Source organism: Corylus avellana, chromosome ca1 (genome assembly GCF_901000735.1).
Source record: "Corylus avellana chromosome ca1, CavTom2PMs-1.0".
NCBI lineage: Eukaryota > Viridiplantae > Streptophyta > Magnoliopsida > Fagales > Betulaceae > Corylus > Corylus avellana.
The window spans coordinates 31,510,579-31,527,394 of NC_081541.1; the positions used below are offsets into that span (position 1 = coordinate 31,510,579).

The 16,816-nt window shown below is 39.4% G+C and overlaps 1 protein-coding gene across 5 annotated transcripts in view; it reads left to right on the plus strand.

The window, feature by feature from the left end:
• Positions 1-224: 224 nt before the first annotated feature.
• LOC132186066 (uncharacterized) overlaps positions 225-16,816 on the plus strand; it is a 23,244-nt gene continuing 6,652 nt past the window's right edge. For 3 of the 5 annotated variants that reach the window (XR_009440704.1, XR_009440703.1, XM_059599851.1), the window contains exons 1-6: positions 225-366; positions 1,025-1,659; positions 2,193-2,261; positions 6,932-7,013; positions 7,123-7,179; positions 8,002-8,057. Coding sequence is in view for 3 of the 5 variants with exons in the window: in XM_059599851.1 (XP_059455834.1) it covers positions 1,076-1,659; positions 2,193-2,261; positions 6,932-7,013; positions 7,123-7,179; positions 8,002-8,057 (848 nt within the window). In the remaining 2 variants the exon portion in view is untranslated. The remainder of the gene's footprint in view (positions 367-1,024; positions 1,660-2,192; positions 2,262-6,931; positions 7,014-7,122; positions 7,180-8,001; positions 8,058-16,816) is intronic. The other 2 variants (XM_059599859.1, XM_059599877.1) reach the window with 2 other exon arrangements.

Below are 16,816 nucleotides of genomic sequence, written 5' to 3' on the forward strand. Positions count from 1 at the left end.
TTTAAATTTTCTATACAAAATTTATAGAAAATTTATAATAAATTTCTATCCAATTCATAAAAAAGTTTTAAGAAAAATAATATAAGTGAAATAAAGTCGTTTTGATATCGCAACCCGATTATATACGGTATTGGATTCGGACATTGGAGGGTCCAGATCCGTTACTGACCCAGGCTATAAGGTCACGTGCCGCTCACTTTTTTACCTTCTTGCACTTACGAGTTACGATAGAGCAGAGAAGCCATAAATCTATACTCTCACACGCGAGCTCGAAACCTAACGTCTTGAAGTTTTAAGCGCCAGAGTGCAATCTCGCTGTTCTTCAGTCTACGATTCGAAGCTCTAAGATTCCGTTTTGCTCTGAAGGTAATTTTTCAAATTCTTGTTAGGAACCCTAACCGTCCGTTTGGTTGCTGAGAAACGTTGTAAGCCTCGGGATTTAAGTAATATAAGTGTTTTTCTTTTTGTTTGATTTCGTTTTACTTCCGTGTGATGCATCTGAGAGCAAATGGAATTTACGTGATTGTAATAAGGGCTTGCTTTATTTCTGGGTGTTCTAGGGCTTGGGAATGAATATTGGATTGAAAATTATGTTCCATTTAAATTAAGGCTTATATTTGATTATTATAGAAATTGGATGGAAAATATTTGCTGGATATTTTTTTTGGGAGAATGAAATTCAACCGCTTTTTTTTTTTTTTTTTTCCTTTGTGGGGGCGTTGTAGAATAGCATTCAGTTGTTATGTGTGTGGTTGCCGAGGAATGGTGTGAAAGGAGAGAAATTGCATTGTATTGTATGTTTTGATTGGTTGGAACTGAAATATGTAACTTATGATGATTATTTGAATGAGTTTTCTTGGGCTCCAAAAAATGCAAAATTAAAAAATTTTGGTATTCTAGTTGTATCTACCTATGGTCAACAACCAACCAGAGTATCGGGCTTTTGGTCTTTACTATTTTGGCACTAATGTTCTTTTGCAGCTATGGTTGTGTTGATGTTTTTTGTTTTTTAATTGGTTGCCAGATTTCGACTGCAATAAACTTTATCTGTGTGGTTTTTAAGAGGAAAATTCTGATGGATTTTGACGCCTATGATTATTTGGAGAAAACCGTTGAAAACCCTGAGCCCCAGAAAGAGAAGGAAGGTGCACTTAATGGTGGCGGTGAAACTGGGAAGTCCGGAGACAAAGATCGTAGTCGCAGTTTGAAGCATAGGAGTGATGAGAGGGACGATAATGTGGAACGCCACTCGAAGCGCTCGAGATCAGGAGATGATTCGCGTGATCGTGATCGGAATAGAGAGAGAGGCTCATCTCATCAACGCTCACGGTCTAGAGATGGGGAAAGGGATCGACACAGGAGTAGCCGGGAACATAAGGATAAGGAGAGAGATGGGGATAGAGATAGGGATAGGGAGGAGAGGAACGGGAAGGAGAGAGATGGGGATAGGGACAGAGAGCTTGATCGTGATCGAGACAGAGACAGGAGAGAACGTGTCCGTGAGAGTGAGAGGGACAGGGAGAGAGAGCGGTCACGTCGAAGCAGGAGTCGATCAGAAAGGCATCGGAGTGACCATGACGAAAGAGAGAGGAGTCATGACAGGGAGCTCAAAGAAAGAGAAAGGGATAGGGAGTTACGGGAACGGGACAAAGAGAGCAGGTATGTTTTATTTTATATTCATATATTATTAAGCTCTGTTTGTACTTGTTATGTGTTCATATTGTCACATGATTTATTACTATGAAATAAGTTGGCTGCATGAGCTTCATGGTGTCATATTGATTGTATACTGAATCTAGAATAGCTCTAATGAAAAGCGAAGGTTAATTTATGATGTTATTTCATATGATTTCCAGTACATGCACTTTCAGATGTAAAATGGAATGAAATAAGTCTTCTTAAGTTGATAGTGTTCTTTATGACCTATGTTATCTTGCTGAATTGTAAAATTGAAATGGGATCTGAGCAATGTATTTGTGTAGGGAAAAAAAGTTTCTTATTAAAACATTTATTCTCTTGGGGACACAGAAATTTGTTAGTTTAGAATTGTAAGAAACTCTTGGTAATCTACCAAAACTAACGAGTAAGATTTTTCATGCAAATATGTTTCTTGCTAGTCTGCAGGCTAATAATAATTAGGAATGAAATTCATTTAAAGTTACACAATTTAAAAGGGATAACTCTTCTTACAGCATGTCAATGGCAACTAAGCACATGAGGAATCCCACCCATTTCGTGAAGTTGGGATCTGAAGGAAATGAGTGAGTTCTCTAAATTGAGTGGTTAGTGTTAATGCTTTCAAGCAACGATAGTATAGGTACTTTTTGGGAGGTAGGTGTGATCTTGTAAGACCTTAAATCAATGCTCTAAACATTTCAGAACCTTGGTGTTAGTTATGTGCGTGGTGGTTGGTCCACCTGATTTTAATGTTAAAATTGAGTGTTTAGAGTGTTAATGCTTCCAGGAAATGATAAAATAGGGACTTTTGGGGTTTTGACACCTTACATTGAACTCTAAATATGTCAGTACATTGATTCTGCACATTGGCTTCAGTTATTTACATATACTATGTAATCAGAAGGTGGATTTCTCCTTCTCTGTTTTTTCCCGGAAGTGAGTGTTCCGTTTGGTCATTTGTCCTAATGAGTGACATTTTTGTCAAAAAAAGAAATGTTGGTGCATGCTTGGTATAGTTTTTGAAAACTTTGTTTTTGTGTTGTGTTTTGAAATGAGTTTTTGAAGAGGTAAAAGGAGAAAAGTGTTTTTTTTTTTTTTTTTTTAAATGAATAATGTGAAAAGTGTTTTTGGTTAGACCACATTTGAAAAGTGTTTTCTGTAGGGTCTACAGAAGAAAATTTTCTCGTAGACTTTTTGAAAAGTGTGTTTTAATGTTTTCAAAAAGCAAAAAATCTGAGAAGTGTTTTCAAAACATGAAAGAAACCAAATAAATAAAGCCAAAAAAAATCAAGGGTGGTTGCATGGTCACCTCTCTCTCTCTCTCTTTAATAGGTAACAAGTTAGCTCTACACCTGAAAAAAATAAGCATGCGTAGGAAGTTTTTTAAAAAGTGTTTTGTGTTTTTTTTTTTAAAGACCGTGAGAGAACAATGGTGGAATTGGAGGCCTTTTTTTCCTTCTCAATACTCTCTACCATTGGACTGCTGCCATTGATTGTTTTCTTGATTACTTATAATTATTTTTTTTTCAAGCTTTCATGATTTCCTAGAATTTTTTTTTTTCCTTTTATGGTTAGGTGTTTATCTTGTTTGCTTCTTGTACTTGGATTGTGCCTTTGCGCGTTTTAATGAATTCCATTTACTTATCAATAAAAAGAAGAGTGTTCTGTTTGGTAACTATTTTTCAAACAGCGTGTTTTTATGTTTGAAAAGAGAAAAGACTTTCCAAACACGTTACCAAACATGGCCATGGGTTTTTCCAATTTGTTTGTTAGTGAGTTGAAAGCAGCTCAATCTGCAGCAGGTTTAAATTTCAACTTATGGAGTCATGCTCCAGAATGTTATTTGTTATTAGAGATGGCACAAATACTTAATCGAATTCAATTGTTGAGGCTTGAAGATAGGCCTTTATTGAGGGGAGAGTGTGATGTATTGCTGCACAAACAATTTTCTTTATCCTTGCTGTACCCTTTATATGCTATGAACATCTTGTGGTATTTATTCTGCATATAAAGAATTCTTTTGTTCTACTTTAGGTGGGGCCTGATTTTATGATATTTTCTGAGTTTTTAGTGATTAACTGGGACATGGGGTCAAAGGTATGTCATTTGCTTGCCTTAAAGAGTTGGTGATGTACATTTGGTGAAGTGTTCTCTGATAAACGAGTGGTCAATTGGGAAGGAACTTAATGGAAACAGTCAGCACCAGTGATATTCAACTGGAACGGAATATATGTTATATCATCTCTTTTTTCGTGTTTCATCATCTAATATCTTCTTCTTTGTCTGCTGCTGCTACTTCTATGACATTTTTGAGCTGTCAGGTTGATTACTTCTTTTTTGTTGGATTTTTCCTCATGTGCACATGGCTAATATCTTCCATGTTTGTTTTTGCACCACCACTGCCAACACTACCACCATTGTCATCATCATCTTCTTCTTATTGTTCTTGTTTTAATGAGTCATATCTGTAGGGGTTTCCCTTTTTATTTTATTGTCTATTTTGACTCTCCCAAGTTATTCTTCTTATTTGTCTGCTGCTGCTGCTGCTTCTTCTTATTTGTCTGCTGCTGCTGCTTCAATGGCATTTTTGAGCCGTCAGGTTGATTACTTCTTTTTTGTTGGATTTTTCCTCATGTTCACATGGCTAATATCTTCCATGTTTTTTTTTTGCACCTCCACTGCCAACACTACCACCATTGTCATCATCATCATCTTTTTCTTATTTTTCTTTTCTTATTAGTCATATCTGTAGGGGTTTTCCTTTATTTTCTTGTCTATTTTGACTCTCCCAAGTCCTAACACATTTTTTGGATTATTCTAGAGTTTACATTGTTTTTGAGCTTTTAGCTGATTGTAGTGTGCTTTTCATGCTAGTAATCATTATTTGTTTTTGAGAGAGGTAATCATTATTATTTGTTAAGGGTAAATGTGCTGTTTCCATGTGTCACTTATGTAGGTAAAGAAAAAGTTGTGAGACTTGTGTGAAAAGGCTTCTTATTTCCTTGCTTTCTCCCTGTTTCCATGTGTCACTTATGGGGGTTGGTTGCATTGTGCTTGTGTATGTATGCTATTCTTGGTCTATGCTTTGTTAATGTAGCATTTAGCCCGAGGTGGTGGGTCATGTTTATTGCGCTATCTTCACAAGTTATAATTTGGGTAATATTATGGAGAAATTTGTCGCTAACAAATGTTTTAGTAGGAGCAATGCCTTGCTCCTTCTAGAAACATATGTTTTGTAGGGGTCCTGCCTGGTCCACTCTTTCTCTCTTTCTATGTGCCTGTTCTGTTGCTTAGTTACTTAGACCCTAGGAAGTTGATATGAGATACTTGTTTATGACATTTGAAATTCAATGGAGCTGTTGACCATTTCTATAGTGCTGATAAGTAGGACACTCAGGGGAGTTTCTTAAATTAACTTAACATAAACAAGTGTATCCATTTAGTGCTGTTGATTGAAACATCTGCAGTGAAAGAATCTACTTGTATATGTCCCTTGTGTGCTGGTAAGCTTAGTTGATAGGGAAAATGATTTGTCCTCTTATCTTTAGATTTGAGTCCAGGTTGCCAATATGTTTTCCTCTTTTATTTGGCATGAATTCTGTGTCCAGCCAACTGGACACAGGTTCTGCATTTGATGTGGAAGCACATTCAATCGAACGAGTCACCTTGTCTTTACCTTAGTTTTGCTTATTTTGGGCCCATTCTTTCCTCCCAAGTATAATGATCGCTTTTTAACGGGTTTTATACTATAATCTAAATATATTTTCTACACTGGTAGTACTTAAGTTTAATATAGTTACTATTTAACAGTATTAAAAATTCTGTATATTGAACATTAGATTCTGGGAACTCGCAGATATGCTAGAGCAATCTTCAGATGGTCTTTCTGGCAATTGCGCCAGGCACAGGAACTCAGGTCATGGGTTTTTAACGTTTCTCTTAAACTTTCTGGAATCTCTCAAAAGCTTGCGTTGCAAGATTGGGGGTTTCGATGTTGGGGTTTTGACCATGGCGGTGCTGTAATGTTTTGATTTTTGTTATCCTCCACCTTTGAACTCAGTAGCTTGATTGTATTTATTCTGTTGCAGAAATGCTGGTGAGGGAGTGATGGGCTTTGCTTAAGAAGCAGTTCATCTTCTGATGCCTGTGGGGGATTTAATGTTCTGATGACTATGAGATTGGCCATTATTCTTTTGCATATATTATAGGTTGATTTATTGTTGATATGTTTGATTGCCTGTCATGAAGTTTTAGGTTTTAGATGACGATTGTTATCCTATTTATATCCTTCTCAAAGTCTCATTCACTATTATCAAATCTCTGAGTTGCTGTTATGTGTAACTGTGCAATTGACCACAAGTTGTTTTCTGTAGTCACTGAAGAGACTTTTTTGGATCTTCTTTTGAAATTATAGATTCCTGGAAATTATTTTTTCTCAATTAAATCCTTTTGCATTTCCTGCATTATTTACTTTGCCCTTTCATACTTTCCTTACAAGCACTTACATTTTCTAACAAGAAACTTTATACGGATTGCATATAGTGTCTTATTTTCTGAACTTTCCTAGGTGTGAGACTCTAGAGCTCAAGCTTTCTCTATAAGCATTGATAAGTTCTGATTGGCTTGCAAATTGTGTGAGTCCACTTTTTTGTGTTACCTGGGTATAATGTGATGTCACTAGTATGAGTTTACAATGAAAATGGGACTGTAGACCTGATTTTGAGGTCTCAGTTTTGTTCTATCTGCTTTGTGGAATATGAACTTTTAACAGGTTCCAAATTAATGCAATTAGGTCCTTGGGTACTGCCGTCAATACAACATGATGATGCTGTTTCATTTATGATTATGTTGTTCCCAATTTTTTCATTACCTTTAATTGCCACGTCTTTCTCCAGGTTGGTCCTTATCATATTTAAGATGAAACAGTCTTTCGATTTCACCATCTGCCTGCATTGGTAATTTCATGTTAACTTTGTGTAGTTCCCTGCAGGACTGTTTCTTGGGTTCGGCCTTTTTACACATAGTGGAGAATAATTTGCTGCCATTTTTCGGACTGCTATTTTCTTTCTATTCATTTACAATGCAGGGCAATGTTTGCCACATCAAATGGATTTATAGTTGCAAGGAAAATAATATACATTTAGGCTTAAGAGTGCCCTAGCTCAGCTTGTTTTTCCATTAGAATTTTTCATTAACAAATTTGTCAGTTATTAAACAGTTTGGGTCTATATTTCACATTTTCATTCTCTCGCAGACGATATAAAGAGAAAAAGGAGGAAGCGACTGAACCAGAGGCTGATCCTGAACGGGATCAGAGGACAGTGTTTGCTTACCAGGTAATCAAATACATTGGCCGTAGGCATTATATTCGTGCTCTTGCCTTAAATTCTGTCAACCATATTTTCCTTAAGATTTGACGTATTTTCTTGGCATGAAATTATGAAGATTTGTTTGAAGGCAAATGAAAGAGATGTATATGAGTTCTTCTCAAGGGCTGGCAAGGTTGGTATTTGTTAATTTTTTGCTTTGTGTTGAAATTTTATCTTCTGTTTTATATATGTAATCTTTCAGAAATTATGGAATATTATAGATTAAAAGTTATAAATAGTATTACTTACGAAGAAATTAACCTTTATACAGTTCACTTTGTACTTTCTGTTTTAGACCAATGAGCTCTAGCTTCACTTCCCATCCCCATAGGGATCGGTTGTAGGGTTTGATTATGGGTTTAAACTCATTAGGTGCATGGATGACTTACTACTACTACTAATAATAAAAAAACAAAAAGTCCTCCTTTAGGATAGGCAAGGGATTTGCTAGCTACTTATCAGAAAAAAGGGTAAGGGAGACGCTAGCTGTAAGATGAAATACTTGAATAAAAGATTTTTAGTATATGATATGAATTTACTAGAATGTTTTTGTAGGGTTCCCTCTTGCAATATGTGCTTCTATGGAGCTAATATCTTGGCCTCAACTTTCTTTTTATTGTTGACATCCTAAGTCTCAAATTTGGTTTCAATATTTGTTTCGATCTGAGTGGAATGCAGTGAAACAAAATTTGGAATAAGTGACTGCGTGTTTAGGGAAAGATAAATTCTGGATGTATTTAACATAAAGCTAATTGACATGTCTCAAAGTGACACAGCAAGTGTTTAGTTGCAACTTTGTTGAGTTTTTTTACCTCATTTAAGTATTTAACTCTATCCATTGCTCATATACACACACAAGTGCTGCGGCATATTTTCTTTGTGAGTTGATTTTTTCTTCTCTCTCTCTCTCTCTCTAAAGGCAATTGTTACTATGTTGCTTTGTCTCTCATCTCAGGTGCGAGACGTACGACTTATAATGGATCGCAATTCAAGACGTTCTAAGGGAGTTGGGTATGTTTCATCTAGCTATATGACTCAGGCTCGCTTACATCTTGGTTGATCTTGCTTTGATTTTACATATATATTGTAGCCGATATATTTTTGAAGCTTGTCATACTAAAATCCCTTAAAATTAGTGCTACATTCTTATTTTCAGTTAAATAAATGAAGGTATCAGAGGGAACAGTTTCTACAACAGTAGATATGGTATTAGCAGAAACTTGTCTTGCATATGGTTTGGAGGCCTATGCATATCGTTAATAGAGAAAAGTCTACAGATATAAATTATTTTTTTAACATATAAAAAAAATGTTTTGTTCACTCTAGCTGTGATGAAACATGAGAGGACGCAGTGCAAAATCAGACAAAATGAATGCTATCATATTATGGTAACATATCAATTAAAAAAAATCATCTAAATCTACATGTAGATTGCCTTTAACACAACCTTGTTAAGTGTTGATTATTGTTGTTGTTTTCCTATATGTCCATTTAGCGTGGTTCTTTTTCTTGCATCAAATGCAAAAGGTAAAGTAACTATTTGTTGGGTATGGAAAAAGGAAGAGAGGAGAAAAATGTCAATACAAATAAGACCATATAGTTTTATATGATGGGAAATAAATGATATGTTATTCGGATCTATTCTCAAATAAAGTAAAATAAAAAGATATATTTGGTTAATGCAGAATGGGCCTTATTTTTTTTTTTTGATAGGTAAATTTGTATATATCAAAAACCCAACAGGGCGCAACACGATTACACAGGGAGTATAAAAGAGTGCGGCTATACACCGAATAAAACCCTAAGCTCCCAAGGAGCACCCACAAGGAACCTAAAAAGATCCACCCAAGAACCCCCGAAATCAAAACACCCTACACAAAAAACACCCTACACAAAGGCTAACCCTACACATGATCACCCCACATCCCTAGCCCTACTCGAGCCACTGCCCCTAGCCTCAAAGTTATCGGAGCATTCCAAATTCTTCACCCCCAGCGGCATCTTTTTCTTATGAAGCTGTTTAGCTTCCTTATCCTTCTCTCTCCGTGTATAACACTTGGAAACTTGGTTATCTATCAAAGCTTTGGCAGGTGCAGGAGGAAAAGAGAAAACCGGAGAAACAATAGCCCTCACCGGAGGAACAGTAGCCACCACCGGAGGAACAGAAGCCTCAGCCCTCATCCTGCACTGAAGTCTCGCCGGATAAGTAGAAGCAACCGCAGGAATCGCCGGAGGAAAAGAGAAATGATTCACAGGCGAAACAGAAGCCACCGAAGAAACAGTAGCCACCACCGTAGGAGCAGTAGCGTCATCCCTCAAACTGCGCCAAAGCCTCGCCGGAGACACAGGAGTCGCCGAGGCAGATTTCCGTCCAAACTCAGCAAACCCAGGAGACTCCGGCGAAGACTTATCCGAATGCAACAAAAACCCATCGCTGAACCTATCGGGATCCAAAACAGGGCCGCAAACGGGAATTTGAACCACAGCCGACCCGGAAACCGACCCGGAAACTGACCCGGAAGCTGACCCGTAAACTGACCCGGAAACCGACCCGGAATTTTGCCCATCATAACCCAAAGAACCAACCCTAATCCGCTTACCTTTGGGCTTCTCACCCAGCCCGCGAAGGATCCGGTCCAACTTATCGCAGAAAAACCCTAATCGCCTCATCGACTTGTTCCTTCTAAACTTAGCTGCCGCCGCCACCGGAGACGAGAAGCTTTGCTCAATCAAGGGATGAGCTTTCTCCATTTCGTAACAATCCATTGCGAATCGTATTTCCACTCCAGCATTCCCCATCTCGAAACAGCTCGCCACCGGGAACAAGTCAATCTCTTGCGACGAAAGAAGCCGCGCCCCAGCAATGTCCGCCACCTCGCAGGAAGAAGAGCGCAACGCTTCGGCGAAAGACCATCCATCTTTTGTCCCCGGAGAGGAACTCTCAGAATTCGAAAACCCTGGAGAACTCGCCTGCGCAGCCAGCAACGAACGCAGCTCAACCACGAACCTCCGCCAACCCCGCCCAGAGCGGGCCTCTGGGATCCAGATGATACCTTTCCGTTCGTCCTCCAGATAGGCAACCACCTCCAGGAATCTCCCAGCTTTGTTACTACCCCCGCTCACCGACAAAGACTTCCCTTCCTCGCTAAATTTTTTGACGAAATCTTCCTTCACCTGAGACTGAGACGCCTCTTCTACCGTAGCTGCCAACCAAGAAGCACTTTGCTGACCCACCAGAATAAGCCCTACAAAACCCTTCCTTCTTTCCTCCAAACGAAGCTTCGAAGCCTTCGTCGAGAAAAAGAAGGTTTTAGCTTCCACCGAAAACCGTCGCTCCATCCTAATCTACACGAACGCATCCCACGAAAACAGAAAACCGAGCTCTAGCGGGACGCGCCTACACGCGCCACCGCTGGGGTTCCAGTTCCAGCGCCTCTCTCTCTCGTAAAAAGCACTCACCGAACTGTAACCCTTATTACATGAATAAGATGAGGATTTCATTATTTTGTGATATGGACGTGTGACGCATGTTTAGGATTTTGCTTCCAGATATAGTAATCGGTGAGATATTTCTCATAGATTGTGACAATAGATAGTCCATTGGGTATGTATTAGAATAGTCTGATTTACTTGCTTGTAGCATTCTTTCATCCGCACCCTGTGCAAGGATCATTTCCTGGAACTAGTGCCAGATCTTCCCTGAACTGTGTGTTTTGCTTGATTGCTATGAGGCAATGCGAATATTGTTGCTGGACGTAGGTACTATTACTTGGGGAGGAAAGTATTCTGGTTAAATGAGAAAATGGTGATGGGGTTTTCAATTAAGCAATTTCCATGTTTTATCTATTTTAAAAGCTGAAACCATATAGCAAGAAATTGAACAAAACCACCACAAATGTTTCTGTTGGTGCTTATGTAAGTGTGTTGCGAGAGTCAGCGTGCATTGGATGGAAAAGGAGGAAAGGCTTGTTGAGAGAATATTATTGGCTGGAAAAATGTTTGAGCTTCAAAAGGCTGAGGGTTTGAGGTAGTTGGTTGGCAGCAGAAGTCAAAGAATATGGTTGTGCATGAATCTGGAAAAAGTGCTTAGCCCGTCAGGGGTGAAAGCTCCTGAATTATATGGTAACTGGTTCTGGCGGGTGGGGTCAATTACCCGTAGGAGTTTGATTAACGGTGAGGATTGTTGTACAGTATGCGTTTGCGACGTGCAATTAATCTGAGTAAAGTTCTCCTACGTTATCAAAAAAAAAAAAAAAAAAAAGAATCTGGAAAAAGAAAAGGTCAAATGGACCAAAAGTTAAGGAAATGGTAAGAAGACATTGGTCTATGAGGTGGCTTCATGATTTGAGACATGATTGTGGGAGTGATGCTAGTTTCTTGTTGAGGAATTGTACCGATATTAGATATATCATGTAAGAGTCATCGGTCGTTTCATAGGGTGTAAACTGAGAGTGGCTGGTTTTAAAGGGAAGTGAAATCTTATTAACTTTTTATTCATTTAAATTACTGCTTGAGAGTTGAATAGTTAGAATGATATGGTTTTCTTTTGTACTTCATGTCAATTGTACTGAATACCTCTCAATGTGAGGGTTGCTAGTATTATATAGAAATTATCTAGGTAATTACAGGCTGTATCTCAGTGATTACAGCAATCTAGGGAAACAAATAAGGTAACTAAAATCTACCTATTAATTACAATATACTATAGCTATAATACAAGAACCTGCCATAACTAGAAAGACTAATTATGACTAAATATATATGGACCGTATCTGATTGACATCCCCCCTCAAATTGATGCTGGTCGATCAAGAAGCATCAATTTGCCCACAAGAAACTGATGACGTTGTCGTGTCATAGCCTTCGTGAAGACGTCAGCTATCTGGAGATCAGTGGAAACATGAGGAAGAGAGATAACACGAGTGTCCAAGGCTTCCCTAATAGAATGACAGTCTACCTCAATATGCTTCGTACGTTCATGGTAAACAGGATTAGCAACTATTTGAATGGCACTAGTATTATCAGCATGAAGAGGAGTAGAATCAGTTTGAGAAAAACCAAGCTCAGCCAAAAGCCCACGAAGCCAGACAATCTCAAAACAAGCAGCAGACATTGCCCGGTATTCGGATTCAGTAGATGATTTAGAAACACGAGCTTGCTTCTTACTCTTCCAAGAAATCAAAGAAGCACCAAGAAACATGCACCAACCCGTGATAGACCGCCAAGTGTCAGGACATCCTGCCCAATCCGCATCACTATAAGCAACAAGGCGAAGAGGAGAGCCAGTTGGAAAGAACAAACCACGGCCAGAAGAGCCTCGAAGATATCGAATGATACGCCGAACAGCAGCTAAATGAAGATGGCGGGGAGTTTGCATAAACTGGCTAACCTGCTGGACAACGAAGGAAATATCAGGCCGAGTAATAGTCAAATAATTCAAGCTGCCTACCAACTGTCGGAACACAGTAGGATCAGAGAGAAGATCACCCTCCTCACTTCGATATTTCACATTAACCTCCATAGGAGTATCCACCGAAGAAGAATCCTGAAGACCAGCCAGACTAATCAAGTCCTGGGTATATTTGTGTTGATTCAAGAATATACCAGAAGAATCAGTGTGCACCTCCAACCCCAAAAAATACGTAAGAGGACCAAGATCTTTCATATGAAAAGAGTCTTGAAGATTCCGCTTGAGATGGGCAATCAAACTGGAGTCGGTTCCCGTAATGACAATATCATCCACATACACAAGTAAAAGAACAAGACCAGTCGGAGTCTTGCAAAGGAACAAAGAAGAATCATATTGGCTTTGGACAAAGGAGAAGCGAAGCAGAGTAGACCTGAATTTTTCAAACCATGCTCGGGGAGCCTGTTTTAAGCCATAGAGAGACCGCTTCAACTTACACACAGCGGCAGATGGAGAAGAAAACAACCCCGGAGGAGGAGTCATGTAAATATCTTCTTTGAGATCACCATGAAGAAAAGCATTTTTGACATCCATCTGGTGAAGTGGCCATCCTTGGGAGGCAGCAATAGAAATAATTGTACGCACTGTAGTCATCTTCGCGATCGGAGCAAATGTCTCCTCATAGTTCACCCCATATTCTTGCCTGTTCCCAAGAGCAACTAATCGAGCCTTATACCGATCCAGAGTCCCATCAGAGCGAAGCTTAATCGAGTAAACCCATTTACAACCAATGGCGTTAACATGAGAGGGGCAAGGAACCATGTCCCATGTATGATTGTCCTGGAGAGCCCGAAGTTCCTCATCCATCGCTTTCCGCCAACATTCATATTTAACAGCCTCGGAAAAACATGTAGGGATGGAAATAGAAGATAAAGTAGCAGTAAAGGAAGTGTGGGGAAAACCATACCTATCAGGAGGACGTGATACCCTAGCAGATCGTCGAAGACCAGACTCATGAACTGTCTCAGATGGCATGTCAATCGGAGGAGTCGTTGGAACAGTTTCAGATAAAGGGTCAGTCTCGGGAAGGGGCAAAGTTGGTAGACGTCGAGTATACACAATTCCAGGTTTGAACCGCTCAGGCAGAATAGGCAATTCATCAAAACAAGGTAGAATACTAATCTCAGGCAATGATTCAACATGTGTAGAAAAGAAACATTGATGCTCAAAGAACACAACATTACGAGATATACGAAATTTGTCAAAACAAGGATCATAGCAAACATAACCTTTGTGAGAAACACTATAACCCATAAATGCACATTTAACAGACTGAGCAGAAAGTTTGTGACGTTCATGAGCAGGTAAATGAACAAAACAAACACATCCAAAAGTATGAAGATTAAGATAGCTAGGATGCTGTTGATACAAATGATAATAAGGAGAATCAAACTGTAAGACCTGAGAGGGCAGTCGATTAATTAAGTAAACGGCAGTAGATAATGCCTCAACCCAGAATTTAGAAGGAACAGAGGACTCAAGTAATAAAGTACGAACAACATCCAAGAGATGGCGGTTCTTTCGTTCCGCCACCCCATTTTGCTGAGGAGTATAAGGACAAGAGCGCTGAGAGATAATTCCTTTGTGGCGTAAGAAATCATGAAACTCGTGGGACATGTATTCTCCACCAGAATCAGACCTCAAAATCTTAATCCCTATAGAAAATTGATTCTCTATATATGCTACAAAGGTCTGGAAAACAGACAAAACCTCGGATTTGGCCCGAAGAAAATAGACCCAAGTATATCGACTGAAATCATCTATGAATGTTACAAAATATTTATATCGAGCATGAGAAATTACAGGAGAAATGCCCCATACACCCCATACATCACTATGCACAACATCAAAGCATTTTGTAGCACGACTACCATGAGAAGAAAACGAAAGAGTTTTACTCTTACCAAGTTTGCATACAGAACAATCAAATGACAAATTTTGAGAAACGCGTTCTTTATTGCCTAACAAACCAGAATTTAACATATGAGACAGAATAACAGAATTTGGATGACCCAAACGTTTGTGCCATACTTTGTTCGGAGTATTAACTGTCCTACAAGCCAAAGATAAACAACTAGGAATTGAAAAGTGCAGTGGAAATAGTCTGCCAACTTTAGGCCCCTTCGCGAGTATCTTCCCCGACACCTGATCCTGCACAAGACAACCATCACGAGAGAAATGGACATCATAGTTTTTTTCAACTAACTGGCCAACTGAAATAAGACTATTAGAAAGGCCAGGAGAGACATAAACATCTCTGAATGAAGGATTAATATCTCCTACTTCATTAATAGCTAAATGACTTCCATTAGCTACTTGAATATGAGATGAACCATGATATGGACGAACATTGCAAAGAGTATCAGACGATCTGGTCATATGATTGGATGCTGCAGAATCAATAAGCCAAGACTTAGATAAAATAGTACCGTTACCTTGGAGTCCTAAGGCAGAAAAGGCTGACATAATCATCTGCTGGACCATTTCAGGAGTAAGAACAGCTGATCCGGCCGCAGAAGAAGAGGCTGAGGACATCACTGGAGCAGCAGAGGTGTTTATTGTAGCCTGATAAGCAGTAGCTTGACGATTCTGAGGCCGAGTGGGACATTCTTTGATAAAGTGGCCCGGTTTTTTACAGTAATTGCAAGATTTCTTTGCACAATTGGCGGCAATATGACCATACTCCTTACAGCTAAAACACTGGACCTTGCGCATATCCTTACCTTTCCCTTTCCCATAGGCTGCATAGGCGACTGGATTTGGATTGGAATCGTGTTGAAACGTAGCCTGTGTGAGAAGACGCTGCTCCTCACGAAGTAATTCTCCAAAACAAACATCCAAAGATGGCGAAGGGTCCCGATTCATTAAATTTGAGCGAGTAACCTCAAATTCAGGGCGTAATTTCATCAAGAATTGATCTCTCTTGCTCTGCTCATGAACAGCCTGAACAGCAGAGAGAGATGCAGCAGGTACCTTCGCATAAACCATATCAGAAAATTCTCCCCACAAATTCTGAAAACCAGAAAAATACTCTGGAATGGAGAGATTGCCTTGAGTGTAATTAGCAATCTCATATTCCAGCTGAAAACGGCGTGCGGTATTGTCCTAATGATAAACCTTCAGCAAATACTCCCACATAGTCTTCGCAGTCTTATAGGGCCTCAAATTGAGCACAATAAGAGGATCAACAGACCCTAAGATCCAAGACATCACACGTGCATCCTTGACCTTCCACTTAGCTAAATCCTTAGCTTCCGTAGGAGCTGGATCACTACCGTCAATATGGCCCCACAATTCTTTTCCCGTAACAAATAATTGAAATTGGAATTCCCAAGCAGAATAATTTTTTTCAGTAAAACGGACCCCAAAAGTCTCCCTAGAAGACATAATGAAATTAAAAAAAATTAGAAATTAGACAACCTGAAAAAGAAGTAACAGGCCCACCAGATCTGTTGGACAGCAAACCCAAGTCCTCTCAAGTCAAACAGCACCAACCAGCAGCCCACCAGAATAGCAACACAGCCCAAGCCCAGCAAGCCCAAGTCCAAGCAAGCCAAACAGCAATCCTAATTTGCTGATTGCTGACCACACCAAACAGCAAGCCCAAACAGCACCAAACAGCCAGCCCAAATCCAAACAGCAAGTCCAAACAGCAAGCCCAAACAGCAAGCCCAAACAGCCAGCCCAAACAGCCAGCCCAAATCCAAACAGCAACCCACTCAGCAATCCCTAAACCACGCTCACAGCACCAACCAGAAACACGTCAACAGCCCCAAAACCTCCAGAATAGCGCCCAAACAGCACCCAAATCAGTCAGCAACCCAAACAGAAATTGCCGACAACACCAAAATAGCCGACAGAAATCGCCGACAGCCCCAAATTCCCGGGAACACCACGCCGACCTTCCAGAAATCGCCGGAAACACCACAGACTTCACAGACCTCCAAAGAGTCTGCCGACAGCCACTAATCACCACAAAAGGAGTAGTTTCCGATAAGAAATTCCCTACCCTCAATAGAAACTGCCGCTACCCTTGACAGAAACTTCCGAAAAACAATTTAGAACCCTAATTTAGATGATTTTGGCTCTGATACCATGTCAATTGTACTGAATACCTCTCAATGTGAGAGTTGCTAGTATTATATAGAAATTATCTAGGTAATTACAGGCTGTATCTCCGTGATTACAGCAATTTAGGGAAATAAATAAGGTAACTAAAATCTACCTATTAATTACAATATACTATAGCTATAATACAAGAACATGCCATAACTAGAAAGACTAATTATGGCTAAATATATAT